Source organism: Stigmatopora argus, chromosome 4 (genome assembly GCF_051989625.1).
Source record: "Stigmatopora argus isolate UIUO_Sarg chromosome 4, RoL_Sarg_1.0, whole genome shotgun sequence".
In the NCBI taxonomy this organism is placed as follows: domain Eukaryota; kingdom Metazoa; phylum Chordata; class Actinopteri; order Syngnathiformes; family Syngnathidae; genus Stigmatopora; species Stigmatopora argus.
This window is the reverse complement of record NC_135390.1, coordinates 22,270,176-22,287,071: the sequence shown is the minus strand read 5'-3', so window position 1 is coordinate 22,287,071 and position 16,896 is coordinate 22,270,176. Positions and strand designations below refer to the sequence as shown.

The following is a 16,896-nucleotide window of genomic DNA, read 5'->3' as shown; positions in this document are numbered from 1 at the left end:
GTCATTTTTGGAGGATCCGAATCAGGCAAAAAAAAAATATTGGGCTTTAAAAAAATTTTTTTTTTGCGTTTTTAAGTTTAATTTGGATTGGACGCCTCTTACCGTCGATGGCAGTAAAATTGGATCTCTTTCTACGGCAATTACTGAGTTGAGATAATTAGTAACAAAAAATAATCCATAAACATTGTTAAAAATGAGATTTATAGAGCATGTATTATTATTATTTTTTAATATATTTCTATTTGCAAGACTGAAACAAATTGTCCAAAAATTGCTGAATTTATCCACTTTATTCGCTGTACTTTAATTTATTCAAGAAAAATACAATAAAAAAAATTAGTTTACTAATTTTATTCTGAAAAAAAAATTGGGGTTGCTTTGTTGAAATCATTTTTTATAATTGCGATTTTGAACATTAATTTATGACCTTATCAGATCGGCAAAATCTCACAATCGGGCGATTGGACATGCAAAATGATGTGATCGGACATCCCATAATAACAACTAATCGGCCAGGAAGTCAGGACGGATTTGGGTACGACGATTATGACTGCGGTCCAAACATTTGACACACTTTCGCGCCCAACTTTTGCATTTTTGCGATTAATCGCGATTGATCGCCATTCGCATTTCCCATCATTGCCCAGCCCTAGAAGAAGAAAAAAAAAGCTAAAAACCAAAAAAAACCAAAAGCTGGAATCAATCCGCGGGGCCACGTCCAGCCAAAGCTTCCGTCCCGTCCACCCGTCCACCCACCCATCCATCCATCCATCCGTGTTTCCACGTGTTCACGAATTCCTCGCCAAAAAACCAAAAAGAAAGAAGGAGGTGACAATCGGAGCAAGGAGGTTCTTGCCGTAATCAACGTTGCCTGTTCCTCCTTTTCCCCCCCAAAGCCCTAGATGGCGCCATTTTTTTTGCCCGCCGGAGTCCAAGTAGGAGAGGCAAGCTATTTTTCCACGTTTGTAAGAAGGCAAAAATGAAAAAAATGAAAAGCTTGACGGGGTCGAGAGACCGCGAAGGTGGGCGACGCCCATATTAGGACTGAGCGCCGTTCCCGCGGTTTTCCCGGCCCCCGGTCTTTGGGACGGACGCGTGGGGAATTTTGGGGTTCTTTTTTTTTTTGCTTTTCTTTTTTATTGGCGACTCAAGAAAATCCCTTTGAATACCTCATGTGAAACTTGTTTGTTGTGATGTTGCACTAAAAAAGTAGAAAAATAAAAACAGTCATTTGTAACCCATCCAAGTGGTTCTCAACTTTTCTTTAGAAGAAATTGATCTTTAAAAAATGATTATTTAGATGAGATGAAACAAAAATAATGGGTTAAAAATGCTGATTTGATCCTTTGATGCAAGGGTGTCAGATTTTTTTTTAGATTTTTAGGCCATTTTAGATATAATATTTAGATTTTTTTTTTTATAAATGGATTAAAAGAACTGGATTAAAAGCCCTGAATATTCAGTTTTTTATAGATCTAAAACAATATTTATTTTAGCTTTTTAAATATATTTTTAGATTTTACAACATGATTTTTGAACTAAAAACACAGAAAAAATGGATTAAAAAATGACAATTATTGATTTAAAAGGGGGGAAATCAGGAAATTTAATATACATCTATACTCTTCATTTTAATTTAATCCTAAAACAGAAAGTTGGCACTCATGATTTACTTTCCCGGGCCACACAAAATGATGCGGCGGGCCGGATTTGGCCCCCGGGCCACCACTTTGACACGTGTGGTTTAATGTGTTAAACCCAGATTTTTTTTCCAAAATAAATGTACATGCTCTTATAAAATGAAGGGCTAATCATTACAAAGACGTAAACTCCTTCCTTTCAAGGTAAAAAGCAGTATTGAAAATGATTTGACGTTGACCAATCTTGAGCAAAATCTCCTTTGAGCTAGTCCAAAAAATAAGATTCATATAAACAACCAGCCCGTATTAAAAATGTGAACGCATCATTTGAAAATATATGTATATTTTCAGTCGAAAACAATGTTCCCTCTAATTTTTCTAATATCTGGGAATACAGAGGACCAGTGTGAGCAACATCATAAATGCAGGTGCATGTCTACTACCCATAAATGATCTAGTCAAAATAAAATGTAATGATTAATATCCATGAATAAAAAATCTTAATCAATGACACTAGAATATGCACAAATCTAACTTCAATTTGACCTTATTTTTCCACATTGGTCCTTTTCACTTCTCATTCTCGTTCAAATAACTTTTCTGCTGAATGTGTCACTTGAAAAAGTCAAGTTTCCATCTACGTATATTAAATATTTTTCCATCCGAAAACTCACAACTTTAACGTGGCTGCATGTTTTGATTTGATTTATTTCATAAAAGGAGATCACATATTAATGAACATATTTATATATTTGAAAAAAATATGAACGAAAAAAATATTTATACACACATACAAATATATAGGCATATATACACAAATATATAACATATGTAAATATGTAACTATGTAAGATTGTAGCCAAGGTCTATTTTCCATTTTTAGTCTGTTGTGTATCTTGAACATAAACGATATCACATATTAGATTTAGACATAGACACACACAGGCACACATTTGCAAAGTTTTAGCCAGTTCTCACCCAAATTAATCGCTTGTTCTTCGATTTGCACCTACTCCGATAAACATTCCATCGTAAAAGAAGCGCATTTATTTACTTATTTACTTTGTCTTATTTCGCCATGATAAAGGCTTGGCAACAGCTCCACCGAACCACTAGCTACATGCTAATGTGCCAATCAGCACACCTGCAAATAACGTTCAAGTAAACACACATGACGCTAACTCAGCAGACATTCTTCTTTAGTCCAATGTAGAATGTCAAGTTAAATCATGTGCTTCCATCTAGTGGTCAACCATAAAATTACATCCACAATAACCTGGGGCCTGATGAATACAATACAATTTGTCCTCAACTCAAACCCTGAAAACTTATTTTCATTTTCTGAACCGCTTATCCTCACCAGGGTTGAAGGGGGTGCTGGAGCCAATCCCAGTTGACTTGGGGAACTAGCCAATCGCAGGGCAGGAGGAGACAAAAAATCATTTATAGCTTAATGGCAATTTTAGTGTTCATTCAGCTAGCTTAGCATGTACATTTTGGGGATGTGGGAGGAAACCGGAGTACCCGGAGAAAACCCACACAAACCCAGCGAGAACAGGCAAACTCCAGACATTGAGGACCCATCTGGGATCGAACTGCAAGGCCGAGGCGCTAACCCGATTTTCTTAAAAATGTGGAACAATAAATGCTCTTTTCAACATTATGAGGAAATCCTTAATAGTCAAAGGTTTTTTTATTTTCTTTTAACTACAATGCTGAAGGCGTTTTTCGACATTATGGGGGGTCTCGGGGGCCCTACATGACAGGATAGCAGGCCAAACTGGCGATGCCACACTGGTTGTTTTTGTTGCGCGCCATCCGGACGTAGCCTTGTTCCCCGTACGAAAGACCCCAGCTGGAACGGAGAGAGCCCGTTAGCATTTAGCCAGAAGATTAGCCAAACGTTTTTTCCTGAGGAGAACCTGTTCTTGACCAGCCAGTACTGCTTCCCGTCGAGGGTCCCGTAGCCCACCGCTAACACGGCGTGGTTCACCCTCTGAGAGCACGATGGGTCGTTGTACACCCCTGGACAAAACAATCACTAGCTAGTAGTTTCTTGAGCAAGACATCCAAAAATTCGCAGGCGTGCTAACTCACCGCTGCTGTAGAAGGCGAAGGTTGGCCTGGAGGCGTCGACGCAGACCGAGACGGGTCCCGCCAAGGCGACCGCTCGCTTCAGGGCGTCCTCGTCGCCCCTGGCCACCGCGCGGTAGCTCGAGCAGTTAGCGGCGCGGTTGGCCGAGCGGTAGCGGCAAGGCCCGGCCTGCCAAAAAAATCATCCAAAACAAAATGGCAATCACTTGCAACATTTTAGCGATCGTCCAATTGTCGCGGGGCCCGCTCCGGTACTCCCGGTACACGGTCTTTTGGTCGCCGGTCTTTTGGTCGTTGGTCTTTTGGTCGTCGGTCTATTGGTCGCCCGTTGTCGCGGTGACCAAAAGACCGGCGACCAAAAGACGGCGACGAAAAGACCGGCGACCAAAAGACCGGCGACCAAAAGACAGACGACCAAAAGACCGGCGACCAATCGACCGTAGACGGGTACTCACGCGTCCCGTATACGGGTATGATTTTTCCGACTCGATGCCGCCGTTGTCGATGACGTAGCGGAAGGCTCCGTCGAGAAAGCCGCCGTAGCACCCGCGGTTGCCGTACTTGCCGGAGCAGTCCAGGAGATTCTGCGGGCTGAGATCCAGCAGGCGGCCCCTGGTCCGGGCCAGCTGGCCCTCCAGGGCCCCCACCGCGCTGAAGGCCCAGCAAGAACCACAGGAACCCTGCGTGAACACCCAACATCTCCAACTTTAGAGGTGTCACTTTTTACACAATCAACATCTTCATTTCGGCGCCATATGGCGACCAGTCTCAAGATTCCCTCCCCCGGGCTCAGTTTGTCTGAAAGACCCGTAAACAACCCGGTTTGACCGGATCGCGTCTCACCAGATCTCCCAGAACGTTCATGCTGAGGCGGTAGCCGTGGAGGCCCATGGAAGCTTCTAAATTGTGCAATGTGATGAACATCAGGTTCTTTTCCCACAATCCTCGGCGCTGAAGGTCTTCTTCCTGCACGCAAATGTCATCACGCGTCACTCGTGGACCACAAAAAAGGAAAAAAAACGGGCAACTAACCTGACTGCCATACCACTTTTTGTGGGTCTTCTTCCACATGGCCCAATGCTGGTCCAGATCCGAGGCCAGCAACAAGCTGGCTAAAACCGACCCTGCAAAATGAGATTTTTGGAAGGTCTGGTTCAACAAGTGATGCATTTTGGGTTGAAAGCCATTGACGGCGATAGGCGTCCAATCCATTTTTTTTTTACTATTAAACATCCACTTCAAAGGGATTGGACGTCTAGTGAGGTCAATGGCAGAAGAGTTAATCAGGCTATCATCATAATTACAGCAGTATTTTACTATTAAAATATTTTTCAAATGTACCCAGGAAATGTGTCGATTCACTTATTAAATGTTTCATGCATTCATCTTTTTATGTCTATTATTTAATAATAATCTTTCATAGAATGAAAGTAAACTTGGTTCATTTCCTGCAGACTTGAGGACATGAAAAATACTCCTGGCAAATTCCCACGCAAATTCAAAACTGTCTTCCGTTTTAGTTTATTTTAACATCATAAAAAAATGATAAAGGATGTTTAATTAAAAGTTGGTAAAACTTGCCTGCGTGGAGCATCTGAGAGGGCGGCTGTCGTTTCCTGATTCTTGAAGACGGTGTTGAAAGTGTGGCTCAATTTCCTGTTTCTCCAACTGAACACTACATCCTACATCGACTATATATATTTTTGATCGGAATCATAATTAATAAAATCCAAACCACGATACAATGCCATCGAAACTATGCAAAACCGTTTCACGGTCTAGTAGCTGTCCAATAGAGTGAAAACAGTGCCCTCCAGTGGCTTTCGTGTGAATTACACCCAAATCATAAAAGGCTTTTACAATTTTATTTTATTTCACGCTATACAAAATGTTATTTTGACACAAGACTGATCAGAATTAAAGTGCTGAGCGTTACATAACACAGACACTCGTTTATTAACTTATTTACTGCCATTGACAGCGAGAGACGTCCAATCCATTTTGAGGGGGAGCGGCTAACAAACCAACGTCAAAATGTCAAATTGGATTGGACGTCTATTGCCGTCGACGGTTAAGTTAACCTTTGCCCCCGACGGCTTAAGACTTGCATAAAACGGCGTCGTCCAGCGACGCCACGACGAGCGCGCGTTCGAGACCAAAACATTTTAGCTAACGGCAGCTAGCGATCACAGTGACGATAAAAACGGGAAATCGGTCGCCGCGGAAACGGCTCACACCACCGGGTAGCTAGCCAGGTTGGCGATGCCGCACAGGTTGCCGCGGTTACGCGCCATCTTGATGAAGCCCTTGTTGCCCCAACTCTCGCTCCAGCTGTAAGAAAGGCCAAGGTTTGAAAAATGGTCGCATTTTGATGACATCACGGGGCAGAGATGGCGTCCCTACCTGTTCTTGATGAGCCAGAACTTCTTGCCCCGTGCGTTCACGCCGTAGCCGACCGCTAGCAGGGCGTGGTTGATGTCGTCTTTGTTGCAGTTGGAGTCGTAGTAGATGCCTGGTGATGTGATTGGACAATAACGTTTCAATGGTTAACTACAATGAGATATGTATTCTTTTATTGTTATTGCATTTAAAAAGGTAAAAAATAATGTTTTTTTTTAAACAAAAAAAAGCGCTAAAACTGTAAATATTCATGTTAGAGCGTTAGAAAATGTGTTTGTTTGGAAAAAAACTAGTCAAAAAAGAAAAATATTGCAGAGAAATGTTAGCTAAATTTTGTTTTGGCGATAAAGAGGAAGTGGGCATTCATTTTTTTAAAAAAATATTCACTGTATTTGTTTCATAAGAGGGAAAAATTGTCATTAATATATACTGTTTAAAAAAAAATAAAACACAAAAAACCCTGATACAAATTACATTTCATTTTTTATGTTGAAATGTTTTAATTTAAAAAAAACTAGAGACTAGAAATGTTAGCTAAATTTTATTTTGGTAAGATAGAGGCAGCTGCATTCATTATTATTTTTTTTAAAGTATTCATGGTATTTGTTTCATAAAGGGAAAAATGTTGATTAATATATACTGTTAAAAAAATAAAACAAAAAACGCTTGACAAAAATTACAACATTTTTATGTTGAAATGTTTAAAAAAACAAACTGTAAATCATGTTGTTTTAGTTTATATAATTGTATATTAACTATAATATATAGATTTTTTAAATGGAACATTTAAAAAATATTATTTTTAAAAATAAAGTCAAAAAAAGGAAAAAAACCTTATCATTTTTATGTTTACGAAATGTTTCATGTAAAAAAAAATCCTGTCTTTTAAAATATTGATTTGGTGAGAAACAGTCGATGGCTATGATTGACATTTGTGGGCCAAAATAAACGACGTGGCGGGCCAGACCTGGTCCTCAGGTCTCAAGCTTGACATTTTATAGTACAATGCGACGGTATTATAATTAGCTGGGGCTGACCTCTCTGGTAGAACTGGAAGGTCCCCTGGGAGGCGTCGATGCCCACGGAGACGGGGCCCACCTTGAAGAGCGCCACGGCCAGCGCGTGCTCGTCGCCTTCCGGAATTTCCTTGTAGCTGCGGCACTCGGCGGCCGTGCCCGAAGAGTTGTAACGACACATCTGAGCCTGCGGTGGGGACAGCAAAGAAAAGAATAATAAGCCACCATTTAACTAAGACATTGATTGTAAAATATTAGTATAATTAATTCTTCATTGAACACTTAACACTAACTATTCACATTTTGATACTATTATTGACCTATTATCACTGACAAAAATTGAAATCCCTTTTTTTTACAAAAATATAAATGATACAACTTGTCATGACATTAACTAGCCACACATTTAGCATTGTCAATATACCTACAGTAAGCAGTAAGTCAATTGTATCGGCTAGCTAGCGATTAGCATTTTGTGACTAGCGCTAGCTTCGTGCTATTCTCTAATTAGGCTGATATTTACACAACAACCATAGTACAAACCCTACAATAATATCCAACACGTGTAGAACTCTGTTTTGGATTTTAGAATTGTGGAACAAGACATAGTTTATCAAAATAACACTAGTAGAACACAATTTAGCATTGAGGCTCAATCTATGATGCCTTGCTAGCAGAGTTAAACATGAGCATTCACTCGACGACCACAGCCTTTCACATCAACATAAACGCACGCTCCTTTGTCCATAAAACTTAGCAACTCGTTAGACATCAATATAAATGATATAATCGTTGTTTTATATGATTTATGCCTTACATTTCCGAACGTAAGATTGCTCTGCTCATTCCCAATGCACACAATAGCTCTTGTCTTATTAAATGTTGCCACTAGATGGGAGTGTATCCTCCCAAACAACACAGCACTTTCAGAACAAGTCATTACAACGCCACGCTATTTAAAAGCATTAGTCAAAGCAGCAAAATTGAATTTGAAGCAGTTTTGTCCTCATGAAATTCCTCGATTTAATCGATCGAAAGCCTGACAATTATTATTATTATTTTTTTTACCTCCGCCACGTAGGGATAGGCCTCGTCCGAATCGATGCCGCCGTTATCCCGCACGTATTTGAAGGCGTTGGTCATGTATCCGCCGCCGCAGCCGCTGTTCTCCGTCACGCAGTCCACCAGGTTCTGAGGACTGAGGTCCCGCAGCACCCCCGTGGTCTTAGCCAGCTGACCCTCTAGCGCCCCCGCTGAGCTGAAGGCCCAGCACGAGCCGCACGTACCCTGAGCGGCGAAAAACACCAGTACTTCACTTATGGACATTTTAAATGATTCCATTTTTTAACTTACTTTACGGCCACTCTCAAATGAGTGAAGCTTAAGAGCATGCGTTTTTCTTTTTGTCCGCTAGGGGGAGTGTTTAACGATATTGAAAAATGCATTTTTTTTGTATTCTTGTTTTTGTACCTTTTTGAATGCCTTGTAGAAAAACTGTAAATTGAAATGGAAAAACCCTTATATTGTTTTAAATAATAATAATAATTCTTTTTTTAAGAACAAACGTTATACCAATTCCTGTCAACTCGGAAAGAAATATTAAAAATCAATTTTTAAAAAGTTACACAATGACACATTTTTGATAAAAAATAAATGAAAAAAAGTGAAATGAAATTAATCAAGAATTCATTTGGTGAAAGTGAATTCTCGTGTTTTTCCACCAGGTGGCAGCGTTTCCTAACCTGAAATATTTTGTCTGAAAAGCTATTTGACTCTATGCTTGTTCATCACAAATGGATTTGCATGAATCATTATTTAAACATTTTAATAACAAACAGTCTAAAGGGTATTTTTCATACTTCTTTACTCCAATTTTTTTTAACATAATTTCTTGATTTTTTTTCTTACAGAATAAAAATTCAAATTGTCCTTCAAAAAAATAAAAATATAAAATCCATGACCAAATTAATAACATAAAATTTAAAAATATCTAAAAAAATTAAAAATGACCAAAATAGTCATTTTTTATTGGATTGTTAGGATTTTTTTATAATAATAATTCTTTAGTGTTTAAGAACACAATACAGAACTAATGTATTATATTCTATTCATATGCTATGCTATGTTAAACTAGCCTATGTTATGCTACGCCACCCTATCCTATCCTAATTGAGCTACTACCATTTGCTATGAAACTCACCTGATCTTTGACCGACGTCACCATGCCCATCTTGCGGTAGTCCACCGATTTGGGCAGCGGGGTGGCCTTGTCTTCCGGACTCACGGTGAAGCCGCATTCCCGCGTCATGGGCATCTCCAAGCCCGTCATCTTCTCCATCACTTCCTCCGACGTCTGCGTGCAAGCCAAAAAAAGTCTCATCTTGCCGCCCTCTAACGTTTCCACGCGTTTCCACTCACCATGTCGCCCAGGTGGTTCATGCCCAGCTCGTACGAGTGCATGCCCAACGCCGCTTCCTGGTTGTGGGCCTCGATCATCAACGCGTTCTTCTCCCAGATGGCCCGCCGGATGCCCTCTTCGTCCTGGCCCGCAAACAAGAGGACGGACGTCATGAATGAACTATTGCACGGAAAGTCAGCCATTTTGACCAGAAGGAAGTACCTCGTATCTGTTTTAAATTATTAAATGACGTATATAGTGATGTGAAGCTGTCATAACAGTTTGATTGAAAAAAAAAAGTCAGGGGTATTTTTAGCAGAGCAGAAAAAGTCTAACCGACACATTGAAAGACATTCCTTTGTGCAAATGGGTCAGATCGACGTTTTAATTAGTCACAAAGGGCCGGTGGATGCGGCAGCCTGCTTTTCTTTAATCAGGCCGATTAAAAGCGGATCGTTTGACGGCCTCGGGACATCTTCCGTCTTTGCTGGTGCGTTATTCTATTCTGAGGACTTTTGTGGGCATCATTTGGGGAATATTTTGAAGGGAAGACAAAAGCAAACAAGCCTCGATAGGTTGCAGCGGAAAGTCAGGGTGGAGGCGGGGCCAATAGAGCCAACCCGGGAAAAGAAAGGTATCAAAATTTAAAACAAAATTAGAATTAAGTTTAGTGTAAGGTTAGATTCAACTTATTTTTGAGTGTGTCTGCATCGTAATCCAAGTTCATTTAAATTTATGTTATGTTACGAGCGCGTTGCCATGCAAAAAGTCTCATTTTAGTACTATTAAACACATTTTAGTACTATTAAACCACTAGTTATTTGTTACTTTGTTAATAGATGGCGAATTAGAACAAATACAAATGTTTTTGCAATACCATATCCTGTTTTGGGTGTTTTTTCAGAGGGTTGGAACAAATTATTTTGTTTTTAGTTCATTTCTATGGGAAACGTTCATCGACATACAAGCTCAGTTCCGGAACGCATTAAGCTCATATCTCGAGGTACCAATGTGATACATTTGAAAACACAGACCATTCCGTTGTATTCCCGATTGTGTGTGATCTTCCACTGCTCCCATTGGCTGTCCAAGGTCACCTGATCCAGTCGGGCCAGGGCCAAGGTGGCTAGCAGGGACACGCTAATGAAACTCAGCCACATCCTGAAAAAAAAGAAGAAAACCCCCCACATTAAAACAATGTAGCATCCGCCATTGACGTCATGCTAGTTAGCAAAACGATTTACGATACAAGATTCTCTCCGGGCTTGCGTGGGTTTTCTCTAGGTACTCTGCTTTCCTCCCAACTCCCAAAACCACGCATGCTAAGCTAATTATATGCTAACTTGCCCCTAGTTATGAGTGTGAGCGTAAATGTTTGTCTCCATGTGCCCTGCAATTGGCAATTCAGACACGGCCTGGTACCTGTAGTGAGCTGGGATAGGCTCCGGCACCCCCTGTGACCTTTGTGAGGATAATTGGTTCCGAAACTGAAGGATTTACTGAATTGAAAAGCCTCAGTGTTATTTATTTAATGTAATGAAACACAGTGATGCATTTATCAACCTAAACAGTTGGTGTCAGGACTTTTTTCCCATGATGCATCGCTCCTTTTCTTTCCATTAAGCACTACTTTATAAATATTGCATGAGATGAGATATTTGTTGGTGTACAGTGGGTGTTTTTGTTTGGGTATAGCTAAACTTGGTGCCTGAGTAGCCTCCATGTCAGGATGGCCGAGCGGTCTAAGGCGCTGCGTTCAGGTCGCAGTCTCCCCTGGAGGCGTGGGTTCGAATCCCACTTCTGACATTATTATTTTTTTCCAACTTAGTGATGTTTTATGGGTTTGTTGGGGGTTTAGCTCAATTTGACACCTCAATGGACCCCAAGTCAGGATGGCCGAGCGGTCTAAGGCGCTGCGTTCAGGTCGCAGTCTCCCCTGGAGGCGTGGGTTCGAATCCCACTTCTGACAGACAAATATTTTTTTGCAAACTAGGTAATGTTTTGTGTTTTTTTTCCCCTCTGACTTCAATCTGACTGAACATTAATGGTTATTTTGTCATTTCCAGTTCATTTTTGGTCCCTTTCGGGTCATTTTTGGGTTACAATTTTGGTCTTCTAGTGAAAAATGTGACCAACAGTTTGTCTTTTAAGCAGTTACACATTAAAAATGACATTTGGATCCTTGACGAGAGCATATCGGTAACTTTTTGGGAAACAAATCACCATTTTGGTATATTGTCACACCCCTAGTGAGCAAAAAAAACAAAACTTGCGACTCAGAAAAAGAACTTGAAAGCCAAACTTACCTGAATAAAAGTTGAGCGTTGCGTTCAAGTGCCGTTTTGACGCAAGTAGGTCAGCGTCTGGTTGATATAAGCTGGAATTTTAGGGAAGTTCAAAAATATTGTGGAAGGTCTGGGATGGGGGAGGGGCCTGCTGAGGAACAAAAACATCTGGTTTCACTTGGAGAACCGGCGTGATGTCACTTGGATCTGGAGGAAGTCTGCTGACACGGCTGGAAAAACAAAAGCAGGAAGGAATGAAAAATTAAGGCATTTTTAATAAATATAATCATTTTACTCTTTTACTAACTACTACACACGTACATAATAATATACATAACATCAATGAAGTTCTAATTTCAATCACAAAAAGTGTTTTTTGACATTCAACAAAAAAAAACAATGTTAGAAATGTCAAGATGTAAAGAAAATTGGCAAATTATTATTGCAAGAGTTTTATTATTATTATTATTATTAGTTTTTTATGGATGCTTTACTCTTTGTTTCAAATTAATTTGTTTCAACCCTCTGAAAAAAACACCAAAAACAGGATATTGGATTGAAACCAAATGGGAAAATATGATTTTTTTTTAGGATAAAGTCAAAAAGACTATTTTTTAAAGATTAAAATTCCTTTTTGACCCAAAAAAGTTGCGTATTAGATTTTTGGGGATTAAAAAAAGTATTTAATGGAGGAATCGAATAAGGAATTAGTTGGAGTAAAATTAATTAGCGCTTCCCCTTTAAATTTGTTAGGAATATATTTCATCCTATAGTTCAGTTTGAATTCATAAAAATGAACTGACATGTTTTAATTGACTCTTTCAAAAAAAGACAAAAAACAGTCAATAATTTCTTTACATGTCAATCATCTTCATTTGAATTTCATTCTAATACAGTTCTTCATTAGCACGTGTACCTAATCAAATGTCCGTTTTGCGTGTTGACGACGTGTCACGCACACATGACGGAAGCGGGACATTTTTAGTAAACATATTTAGACGTGTTCATGTGTTTCATATCCAAATGACTAACGCCAAGAGGAAGTGGCAAGCGTCCATTTTGTCTCCCTTCTATTAATGTCTTTCCGTTGGTTACATGACCAACGTGATTAGCACGTGACTCACATGTTTTGTTCGCTATCATTGTTTTATTTACGTTTAATGTTACTTTTAATCCAGCGAAATTCATATTTTGCAGTTTGGTGCAATTAAAAAATGACAAATGAAGGCTGGAGGGTCAAGAGTCGGCCATTTTGGGGCACATTTCCAGGCTTCAAAGGAATTCTACATTTGAATTCATTCATTTTCTGTGCCGCTTATCCGCACGAGGTTCGCGGGGGGTGCTGGAGCCTACCCCAGATAACTAGGGGCACCCTGAATGGGGGGGGGGCAGCCAATCGCAGGGCACGAGGAGACCGACAACAAATTACTCGTAGCTAGGGGCAATTTAGACTGTTAGCCAGCTAGCCTAGCATGCGTGTTTTTGCGATGTGGGAGGAAAGAGAATTAGCCAGAGAAAAGCCCCTTTTTTTTTTTTATCCTGTCCTAAATATGACTTCCTGTCTCGACCCCGTGACTGTCTTGCCCAGATGAAAGATCAGGTGCAATTTCCTCATCTTCCTCACTTCCTGTTCCCCAGCTAGCCTTTTTCCACCCGCGCCATCCCTGAAAAATCATCCCCGCCTGCCGTTCCCGGCCGTGGGAGCGGTCGCCGGGGACCTTACGTAAGATCGCGGGGTTTGCGAGAAGCTTTACGGACGCCGCTTTTTTTTTCTTCTTCCCCGGTCGCCAGATTAACCACGGCGGAGACACTAAAGAGGGTTTAAGGCTCGCCGGGATTACGGCCGGTCGGCCGGCCGCTGGCCTTTTTCTGCCCCGCTGACCTGGGATGGCAAATTTTTCTGAACATTTTTAGATGTTGGATACTTGAGACCGGCAGAGCTGACTGAAGGGACGATATGCTTCTATTTAGCAATAATTTTGAAAGCGATCACTTATCTTGCAAGGCATAGAAAATTATTTGTCAGAAGTGGGATTCGAACCCACGCCTCCAGGGGAGACTGCGACCTGAACGCAGCGCCTTAGACCGCTCGGCCATCCTGACTTGTGAGACCTGCTGAACCGATGCTGGAAGATATACAAAAAATGAGAACTGAATGCTAAAATTTTAAAATCAATTTTATCCAAATGCTTGTCTGCTATTGTCAATGCTAGATGTCCAATTAAATTCAACTGGGAGAGCTGTAAACAGACCCCGAGTTGGACACCATTGATTTGGACAATGGTGAATCCGAGAGGACGTATGATTGGTCAACTGCCACTGGGGAACGAAGTTTGGGAAAGGTCCAAATCTACCTAATCTACCTACCTAGCGAATTTTACCTACCCTACCTACCTACCTATCTCACTTACCCAACCTAGCTAGCTAGCTAGCGATCTTACTCTAGCTACAGCAAGGGTGTCAGACTCGGGTTGGTTCGCGGGCCGCTTTAACGTCAACTTGATTTCACGTGGGACCGACCATTTTAGATATAATATTTAGTTGTTTTTTTAATAAATTGATTAAAAGCCCTGAATATTCAGTTTTTTATAGATCTAAAACAATGTTTATTTAAGCTTTTTTATATATTTTTAGATTTTACAAAATGATTTTTGAATTAAAAACACAGAAAAAATGGATTAAAAAAATTACAATTATTAATTTGAAAGGGGGAAAAATCAGGAAATTGAATATACATCTATACTCTTCATTTGAATTTGATCCTAAAACAGAAAGTCACAAGGCACTCATGATTGACTTTCCCGGGCCACACAAAATGATGCAGCGGGCCAGATTTGGCCCCGGGGCCGCCACTTTGACACGTGTTTTAGGGTGATAGCGTCAGTTATTTTCAAAATACACAAATGTACATTTTCTCTACAAAGGATTTGAACCAATTGTGATTACATTCTATGATATATCATTCGCCTCTCCCTGTCCAACAGGATTGGACGTCAATAACACTAAAATATGTTTTATTGTCTTAAATGGAGTCCCAAATGCACGATTCAATCAAATTCCATGCCTTGTACTATTTTGAATTTGATCCTAAAACAGAAAGTCGGCACTCATCATTGACTTTCCCGGGCCACACAAAAAGATGAGGCTGGCCAGATTTGGCCCCTGGGCCGCTACTTTGACACATGTGAGCTACAGTATCATCCAATCCACACCGAGCACAGTCTGAGAATAAGTATGGAAACTCCCAAACGTTACGGCGCTAACCCCCGATGCTAATCCCGTCCCGCCTTCACGTACGCACTCGGACCTTTTAGGTAGCGAATCCAGGCCGAGGCCGCCGGCAGCTGGCGGCCCCTCTCCTCTAATGAGCGCACGGAGACCCCCACGTGCGCAAAAGCCACGCACGTATCGCCCATCTAAAAATATGAATCAAAGGCCAGGAGTACGCCATCTGCTGATCCCTTCCCGCGGAAGCCGGTCCGAGGCGGTCGAGCGTGTGGTCGTCGGAGACTCGGGGAATTGGCCAATGTGTGTCGGCGGCGCTCGTCCTTTGACTTAACCGTGCGTGCTTGATTGGGTGGGGAGGTGGATTTAATCTCCACGTATAATTCATCTTTCTTTAGGTAGGCGGAGCCTGTGAATGGCAGCAGGACAGCCAGATGTTACCGTCAGGCCGCACTTCCTCAAGCGCAACCCCCCCCCCCCCCCCCCGCCGCCTCGCCTCGCGACGTCGCTAACCTTAACGGCACAACCGACACTTTTCCACCGAGCTAAGCAAAACAGCTATTCTGTGAATTTGACGTTTGTGGACATTTTGGTGCGCGGGAAGTACAGTAATATAATAATAATCGGACATAGGTACCTCGTTTATCGCGGTTAATAGGTTGCAAGTTGCCGCAATAGGTTAATAAACGCCATCTTGGGACAGTGTTTTTTTTATAATGCTGTGTATTTCATGTTATTTGGACTGTTAAAAGTACTGTTATTCAACTCCCAAAAATAGATACTGCCCTCTAGTGCCCCAAAAAATCATATCCAATTGTGACTTGCCTTATTTCCCTATTTCATGTGGGTATTATTGTTCCTACACTATCAACTTTTGATGGATGTTTTGCAAATCCAAGCCAAAATGAGGTGAATCTGGCGCGGTGGTTGAGTGGTTAGTGCGTCTGTCTCACCGTTTTGGCGTCGTGGGTTCGATTCCAAGGTGAGTCCTCACTGTGGAGTTTGCATGTTCTCCCAAGGCTTGTGTAGGTTTTCTCCAGGTGCTCCAGTTTCCTGCAAAATCCAAAAAAACAAGCATGCTAAGCTAATTGTATGCTAAACTGTCACTACGTGATGGGTTGCTAACACAACATTTTTTAACATGTTTTTTTTTTCGATTTATGTCAGTGTGGGGCTCTGTAAGGAATAAAAAAAACACTTTTTTCTCTAAAACGTGTAATTGTTGACAGAACAACACTTCCACGGTTCCCGAGGCTAAAAGAAGATGCTGACACGTTGCGCTTTTCCACTAATTGGCTCCCTATCGAGTTGTGGTGTTTGTTTGAAGACCCTGACAGAAAGGTCAAAGTTCACCATTTCGCCGTTCGCGCTTAATGCGGGGGAGCGTAATTGAGCCCCGCTGGATTTGTGCGGGGAAAAACGGAAAAGCCGCCCGCCACAGTCTTTGGAATCGCCCCGAATCCAACCAAACGGTTATTTCCAATTCTAAGTACATTTTCTATGATGAATTATTTGTGAAATGATCAAGAAGGGACGTCCCAATTGCCGATTTTTGTCCGAGACACCCGATTTTTGGGATCTTTCAATTCTGAGTCCCGATCTGATAGAAATTAGAATAATTGGAGCTGATTTGATTCCAAGTGATAAAAGCTCGCGGTGGCGCGGTGGTTAAGTGGTTAGCAGGTCCGCTTCGCAGTTCTGGGATCGTGGGTTGATTCCCAGGTCGGTCCTCACTGTGTGGAATGTACTCCCTGGGCTTGCATGGGTTTTCTCCCACAGCCCAAAAACATGCATGCTAGGCTAATTGGATGCTAAATTGTCCCTAAGTATGAGTATGA

General features: G+C 41.2%; 2 protein-coding genes and 3 non-coding genes across 6 annotated transcripts; 2 read left to right on the top strand and 3 right to left on the bottom strand.

Annotated features, from left to right (window-relative positions):
• Positions 1 to 3,338: 3,338 nt before the first annotated feature.
• On the bottom strand, positions 3,339 to 4,904 carry LOC144073220 (cathepsin S-like). Its single transcript, XM_077598885.1, is given in 6 exon segments — positions 3,339 to 3,495; positions 3,563 to 3,665; positions 3,738 to 3,903; positions 4,190 to 4,433; positions 4,471 to 4,700; positions 4,767 to 4,904. Coding segments are annotated over 6 exon segments (981 nt in total). The 3' UTR covers positions 3,339 to 3,395.
• A 681-nt stretch (positions 4,905 to 5,585) lies between these two features.
• Positions 5,586 to 16,073, bottom strand: ctsk (cathepsin K). Of its 2 annotated transcripts, XM_077599045.1 has the most exons (9): positions 16,012 to 16,073; positions 11,855 to 12,063; positions 10,583 to 10,709; positions 9,569 to 9,691; positions 9,351 to 9,503; positions 8,219 to 8,437; positions 7,172 to 7,337; positions 6,138 to 6,246; positions 5,586 to 6,065 (listed from the first exon to the last, which is right to left on the bottom strand). In XM_077599045.1, exons 3-9 carry the CDS (start codon positions 10,706 to 10,708, stop codon positions 5,966 to 5,968), a joined length of 996 nt encoding a protein of 331 aa, XP_077455171.1. In that variant the 5' UTR covers position 10,709; positions 11,855 to 12,063; positions 16,012 to 16,073; the 3' UTR covers positions 5,586 to 5,965. The 2 variants fall into 2 exon arrangements, with proteins under 2 accessions (XP_077455171.1, XP_077455172.1); XM_077599046.1 differs by lacking the exon at positions 16,012 to 16,073 and having other exon boundaries at positions 11,855 to 12,476.
• trnal-cag (transfer RNA leucine (anticodon CAG)) lies at positions 11,272 to 11,354 on the top strand. The gene has a single exon. It is a non-coding gene; the product is annotated as a tRNA-Leu (tRNA).
• On the top strand, positions 11,435 to 11,517 carry trnal-cag (transfer RNA leucine (anticodon CAG)). The gene has a single exon. It is a non-coding gene; the product is annotated as a tRNA-Leu (tRNA).
• trnal-cag (transfer RNA leucine (anticodon CAG)) lies at positions 13,854 to 13,936 on the bottom strand. Its single transcript has one exon. It is a non-coding gene; the product is annotated as a tRNA-Leu (tRNA).
• Positions 16,074 to 16,896: the final 823 nt, after the last annotated feature.